The 6,761-nt window shown below is 46.2% G+C and overlaps 1 protein-coding gene across 1 annotated transcript; it reads left to right on the top strand.

Annotated features, from left to right (window-relative positions):
- The first annotated feature begins 422 nt into the window (after positions 1-422).
- SLC31A2 (solute carrier family 31 member 2) lies at positions 423-6,368 on the top strand. The gene is made up of 3 exons (XM_008057331.1): positions 423-489; positions 4,314-4,500; positions 6,102-6,368. Exons 1-3 carry the CDS (start codon positions 423-425, stop codon positions 6,268-6,270), a joined length of 423 nt encoding a protein of 140 aa, XP_008055522.1. The 3' UTR covers positions 6,271-6,368.
- The last annotated feature ends 393 nt before the right edge of the window (positions 6,369-6,761 follow it).

Below are 6,761 nucleotides of genomic sequence, written 5' to 3'. Positions count from 1 at the left end.
ACAGGACTCCATGCTCCCCTCACATAGCTCCCTTAGGGGAGTGTGTTCCAGAACTGGAACAGAATGACTAGAGCCTGGGGGTAAGAAGCATCAGCTGTACTTAGAGGACCCAGAGGGGACATCCCCACATAGACAGAGGGCACTGGCCTCTTGAACCTGATTGGCCCAGTGAGGATGGTCACTCTACCACTGTCACTTCCCCATGGAGCAGGACCAGCTCAATTCTAGCTCTGCTGCTGGCCCACCTGGGCAAGTCCCTGCTCTGTATGACCTCAGTTGTCCCTGACGATCTCTGATGGCCCTTCCAGTACTGATGTCCAGTGACCCTTTCTGGGCTTCCAGAGGAGGCTGCTGGAGGGCATTAGAGGCCATGACTTCCACTGCCCTAAGCCCTTTGTGATGCAGATCCCCTTCTCTTTCAGATGCATTTCATCTTTTCAGATAAAGTGGTGCTTCTGTTTGATTTCTGGAGTGTCCACAGTCCTGCAGGTAAGAATTGGGAAACTCGAACCTGTAGCTTGGAAAGCCTTGTAGCACCAGGCAATGGAGGACTGGATCTTCTTAATTTTCTGTGGACATTTACGTGAACCTGACTCCTCTGGCATAAACACTGAGCGGGAACTTTGCATTTATAATTCCATTTGCCGTCACTACCCTTCAGATAGATCCATTATCGTACTGATCCTCACAGAGGCTGAGAGAGAGGTGAGGAGGCAGCTTTGCCACCTATTACGGGGAAGGAACTAAGGCCCAGAGAGGGGAACAGACTTGTGCAGGGTCTCACAGTGAATATGCATCAGAACCAGACCTAGATCAATGTTGCCTGACGCCATCTGGTGCGTCCCTCATCCCGGGTTCATTGTCCTGCACTAACTCAGAAGCCCACAGCTACAGATGAGATATCAATTTCAAAGGGAAGGCCTTTGGAGGATGGCGACTGAGTCTGCAGATGCCATCCCAGAAGCAGGAGGTGTCACTTCTCTTCCACTTCCCGCTGCAACCAACATAGGCCATTCCTACCATAGTAAAAAGAAAAGAAAGAAAGGGAAGAGTATTCCTTTGACTGGAAAAGACAGAGTTTGGCATTAATTCATGATGGAGTTATTTTTCTTTTCTTTTCTTTTTTTTTTGAGTTGGAGTCTCACTCTGTCGCCCAGACTGGAGTGCAGTGGCCGCTCCTGGCCACCGCAGCCTCGACCTGCTGGGCTCCGGCAATCCTTCCGGCTCAGCCTTCCAAGTAGTTGGAACCACAGGCGCATGCTACCACGCCCAGCTAATTTTTTTGATTTATTGTAGAGATGAGGTCTCACCTGCCCAGGCGGGTCTCAAACCCGCAGGCTCAGGCAATCCACTCACCTCAGCCTCCCAAAGGCGCGGGATTACAGGCTGAGCCACCAAGCCCGGCTGGAGTTATTTTTCAACTTAAATAAGTACAGTTTTAAAATAGACTGGAAGCAGCCCACTGCAGGTGCAGGCCAACTACATTATGGACCTCCCTACAATAGGTTACCATTTCTTGTTATCTGTAGCTGAACAAACCATAGCTTAAAACAACAGTCATTTTATCATTCTCAAGGGTCTGAGTTGACTGGGCTCAGCTAAGTGGTCCTCACTCAAAGCCTGTCATGCAGGTGTAGTCAGACAGTAGCTGGAACTAGAGTCATCTTAAACAGTTCCTCACTCTCATGTCCCGTAGTTGATGTTGCGTAGCTGTGACCTTGGCTAGGGTTGCTGGCTGAACACCTGCATGTGATGTCTCCTATGACCTGGGCTTTCTTGTGGCAGAGGGGCTAGATTCCAAGAGCACGTGTCCCAAGAGAACAAGGTGGAAGTGCATGGAATTTTCAAGACCTAGCCCTGGAAGTCACAAAGCATTATTTCCACCTTTATTGGTTGAAGCAGTCACAAAGGTCTCCCTAGGCCGAAGGAGAAGAAACATGGGCCCTACCACTTGGCAGGAGTGCTGACACTAAGAAGAGCACATGAGGTGGGATAAATTGGGACTGTATTGGAAAACATAATCTACTACAGATATAATGGACCCACTGAGAAAAATAAGGTGCATCTGCGTGAACTGAGGAGAACCCTTGTATAAGGTACAGTTGAATGATAAAGTCAAATGCAGAGGAGTATACACAGATAGGATTCTGTTATTTAGACAAATAAAGGCTTATCTATATTGAGTAACAGGTTGCTCTGAGGAGGAGAATTGGGGTTTTGGGAGTCTGGGTGGGAAGAAACTTACTTTTCATTGTATACCTTTTGTACTGTTTGAATTTTTAACATGTGCATGCAATTACCTCTAATTTTACATTTTAAAAATCTGCATCTTTTGCAGATGTTTTCTCCCTGAGAGCCTGTGAAGGGAAAAAAAAACTCAATTTACTATTTCTCCTTTTCTTACGTTCAGCACACTTCTTTGACCAGATGTGTAGGTTTTTCCCCCACACTGACCAACTTTGTGATACCAGCTGGTGTCCTCCAATTTAAATCCAACACTGACCAGAGTTAGTGCAGACCCCACTGGTTAAGAGCACAGTCCCACAAGACCGCCCCTACTTCAGACACCAATCACAAGTACCAAGTTGTCTCCTGTACTTCTGACCAACTGGCTGTAAATCAAGGTTCCCATGACACCCTATTTGCTTATTTGCCAGAATGGCTTATTTGCTTATTTGCCAGAATGGCTCAACAAACCACCGGGAAACACTTTACTTAGTTTACCCACTTATTATAAAAGGATACAAATGCACAGTCAGATAGGAGAGATGCATAGGGTAAGGCATGTGGAAAGGGGCTCGGCACCCTCCAGGTACCTCCACATGTTCTTCAACCGTAAGCTCTCCAAATCCTGTTCTTTTTTTAAAAAATTGATAGTGGCCAGGCTCGGTGGCTCAGCCTGTAATCCCAGCACTTTGGGAGGCCGAGGCGAGTGGATTGCCTGAGCCTGCGGGTTTGAGACCAGCCCAGGCAACTTGGTGAGACCTCAATTATACAATAAATCAAAAATTGGGCCAGGCATGGTAGTGTGCGCCTGGATGCCTGAGGCAGAAGGATCGCCAGAACCCAGCAGGTTGACACTGGGGTGGCCATGAGTGTGCCACTGCACCCCCTGGGTGACAGAGTGAGACTCCAACTCAAAAACTTTTTTTTGATAGAAAATAATTGTACAGATTTTTGGGACATATGATATTTTGATACCCTCAATACAATGTAGAACAATCAAATCAGGGTAGTTGAGATATCCACCACCTCAAACATTGATCTTTTCTTTGTGTTGGGAATATTACAATTCTTCTAACTACTTTGAAATATACAATAAATTATTACTAACTATAATTTCCCTACTGTACTGTCAAACACAAGAACTTACTCTACCTAACTGTATCTCTTTGGGTTATTATGGAGGCTTCATAGATAACCATGACTGATTATATCATTGGCCATTGGTGATCAACTCAATCTTCAGTTCCTCTCCCTCCCCACCCAGTGGTTGGGGCTGGGACTGAAAGTTCCAACTTTCTAAGCACAAGGTTGGCTCCCCAGACAATTAGCCCCCCTCCTCAGGCCATCCAGGAATCCTGCCCCATTGTCTCATTAGCATACAAAAAACACTTATTGCTCTAGATTTTCCAAAGGTTCTAGGAGCTGTGTGCCAGGAAACTGGGTCAGAGACCAAAAATGTATTTCTTATGTCACAGAACCCAATAAAATACTGTAGCTGGACCATGTATTACCCCTCTCTCCATTTGTGAACTAGAAGTAGCAGTTGGCAATTAATTTTACACAGTAGTAGCTCTAGTGAGCAATGTTTTCTGTAAAATAACTCACTGGGGTTTTTTCCCTGTTATAAAAGTAATATGTGCCCACAAAAAGAAACTTTAGAAAATTAGACAAGAAGAAAATAAAAGCCACTTGCATCCTACTTTGTTGAGATAACTACTCCTCCTTCCAGACTTTGTGTATCTACATGTAAATAGAACCTTGCTGTACTTATCCCTTAACAAGCAGTTGTGGCAGCGAGTTGTGCGGTGTGCTGGGGAAGTGGCTGAGGTGATGGTATTTAGCTTCTTCACCCTCAGCTCCTGGCTTTTTCAGACCACTTCTTTCTGACCTCAAAGCCACACTCCAGTAGGCCATCCCTGCCAAGAAAGGTCTGGAAGGGGAAAGAGATAGTGAAGAAGTTCTTTGTTTGTGGAGGGTGGGGAAGATGCAACAGGTCAATGGAGTGGATTCCACGGAATGGGTGGAGGTGCTGGTAGGGAAGCCATGCTACCTTGGCCAGGTCTCTGCAATGCATCCTCTTTTGACAGGGATGGCCCTTTCAGTGTTGGTGGTCCTGCTTCTGGCTGTGTTGTATGAAGGCATCAAGGTTGGCAAAGCCAAGCTGCTCCACCAGACACTGGCAAGCCTGCCCACCTCCAGCAGCCAGCAGGCCATCACAGAGATGGAAGTGGATTCTGCTGGTTCAGATTCACCTCCCGTCAGCAGAAACCACAGGTACAGTCACTGGGTGCGGGGAATGGGCAAGAGACCTACATTCACCCTGAGAGATAGGCTGGGCCAGAGAGCACTAGCCCCACTTCACAGAAAGGACACTGAGGCCCAGGAAAGGACCAGAACTCACCAAAGTGGTTACTGTGTGAGTTAGAGCTCAGGTTTCCTAATGCCCAAGTCAAAGCTCTGTCTAGAACAGCCACCTGGGAGGGTCAGAAGGGTTTCTTTAAGTAACTGATCTTCAAAGCCCTAGCGCAGGCCTTTATCTAGCAACAGAGGTGGCCACCCAGGTTCTCCTAAATTTCACCAGGTCCCTTAGTCATTAGACCTCTAGACCCAGGAGGGGATCTGCAGCTGTCCTGAAGCAAGTAATGAAAATACAATATTACCTGTTAGGTCTGGGAGAATTATTAGGTCAGTGGGCCAGTGTGCTGAGCTGATGGTGCAGGTAACATGCAAAGAATTGCACAGAAATGAGATTGGAATACATGGTTTATTTGGAAAGTAGATTAGGGAGAGAAAGAAAAGGGGGATCCACCTACCCTAGATTGGGGAGGGGCCCAGAGCTTACAGAGAAGCATGGCATCAGCTGCTTGAGGCTGAATGCTTTTTAAACCTTTCCTTTGGTGTGGGGGTAGGTCATTAAGGTGATTGGGTGGTAGTCTGTTTTAAGTCATCATAAAGGGGCAGGCAGATGGGTGGGTTCATCACGTAACTGTTGCCATGGTGATGAGGTCTGTGTTACGTAGGTCATCCTGGTTCTTTACGGCTAAAAGACAAACTTGGAGTAGAAAGATAAACAGTATAAAGCAGGCTTGGGGAAGGGGGTTGTAAATTATCAATAGCTATCTCCGGGAAAATGATTCTGTCCTTGGCTAATGACTAGAGGATACTTTAAACTAGAAAAACATGACAAAGCCATGCAATGTTAAAGTAGCTGCTCTTTGGCTAAGATTATTTTATTAAATCATTTCATTTTGCCATTTTACCCTTTCTATACCCCACTTGGTGGGAAGATGGAAGCACCCTCTCATCTCTCCTTTTCTCCCTTCCCATTCTGATCCAGCAACTGTTCGGGATCCCCATTCTGCCCTCTCTCCAGCCCAACCTCACCTGGGTTTAATGAGCATGCCTACTCCACCGTCAGCCACCCTACATGCATGCCTCAAATCTTCATAACCACCCTGCAAAGGCAATATTCATATTCCTGTTTTACTAGTTAGGAAATTTAAGTTCAGAGCGGTTAAGGCATTTGTGCTAGGCCATATTTAGTAAGTGACAGAGCTAGAAGTGATGTCACCAAAGTCCCTGCTCTTTTCATTGTCATCCCACAATAGGATGGAAAAAAATCTGCATTACTGATTTTCTTATCTCTTACCAGACAAGACAGATTAAACATCCTATTATTTTCCCTGTTGCTAGGATGTCAGAAGCTCAGAACTACATGTGGTGGGCATATGTTTCTTTAAAAATAATTATCTCCTGGGTTAAGTATACAATCATATATAAATAAATAAGGTGGTCCTGTGACTCAGTGGCTTTCTATTTCCTGATACCAACTCTAGATCATTACCAACATTAACCTGATTCTCCTTTTTATCTAGGTGGTATTTGTGTCACTTTGGCCAGTCTCTAATCCATATCACCCAGGTGGTCATTGGCTACTTCGTCATGCTGGCTGTAATGTCCTACAACACCTGGATTTTTCTTGGTGTGGTCCTGGGCTCTGCTGTGGGTTACTACCTAGCATACCCACTTCTCCGCAAGGTGTAGCAGGTGAGGGATGTGCAGGTACTGAAGCTGAGAAGAGCTAGGGCCCCTCTTCCAGACATTGTACTTCCAGCTGCTTTTTCTTCTGATGGCAGTTCCTCACCTCATCCCAGCCCCTGGAACCTCTGAGCTGAAGCCAGCATTTGCATCCTGGAGTTCAGAGGCAGCTACCAAGACTGTATAGGGCCCAGATCTAGTCTTGTGCCTTAAGAAGGCTGCTATGACCCAAAGGAGAATGGAGAGAACACAACTGGTGGTTAGGGTTGCTGAGCCTATGACGATGTTATCTCTGTGACTCCAAACAATTTCCAAAGATCTTCAATACAGGGAGAAAGGTTCTGGGTGGTAAAAGGCATAGAACTTGGATATCCTCAGCTCTCCTGCTTTGTGCCTTATCTATAGGAGCACCTTCCATTGGACTTCCTGCCCTCTTGTCTTTGGGGGACAGAGACCAAACTAGCTCCTTTCACTCACCTTTTTGCCTTGGGAACACA

The sequence above is a fragment of the Carlito syrichta genome, unplaced genomic scaffold (genome assembly GCF_000164805.1).
Source record: "Carlito syrichta isolate Samal-C Ts95f unplaced genomic scaffold, Tarsius_syrichta-2.0.1 Scaffold302949, whole genome shotgun sequence".
Classification (NCBI taxonomy): Eukaryota; Metazoa; Chordata; class Mammalia; order Primates; family Tarsiidae; genus Carlito; species Carlito syrichta.
The sequence above is the reverse complement of the archived record's forward strand: the minus strand, read 5'-3'. Positions and strand labels throughout refer to the sequence as shown.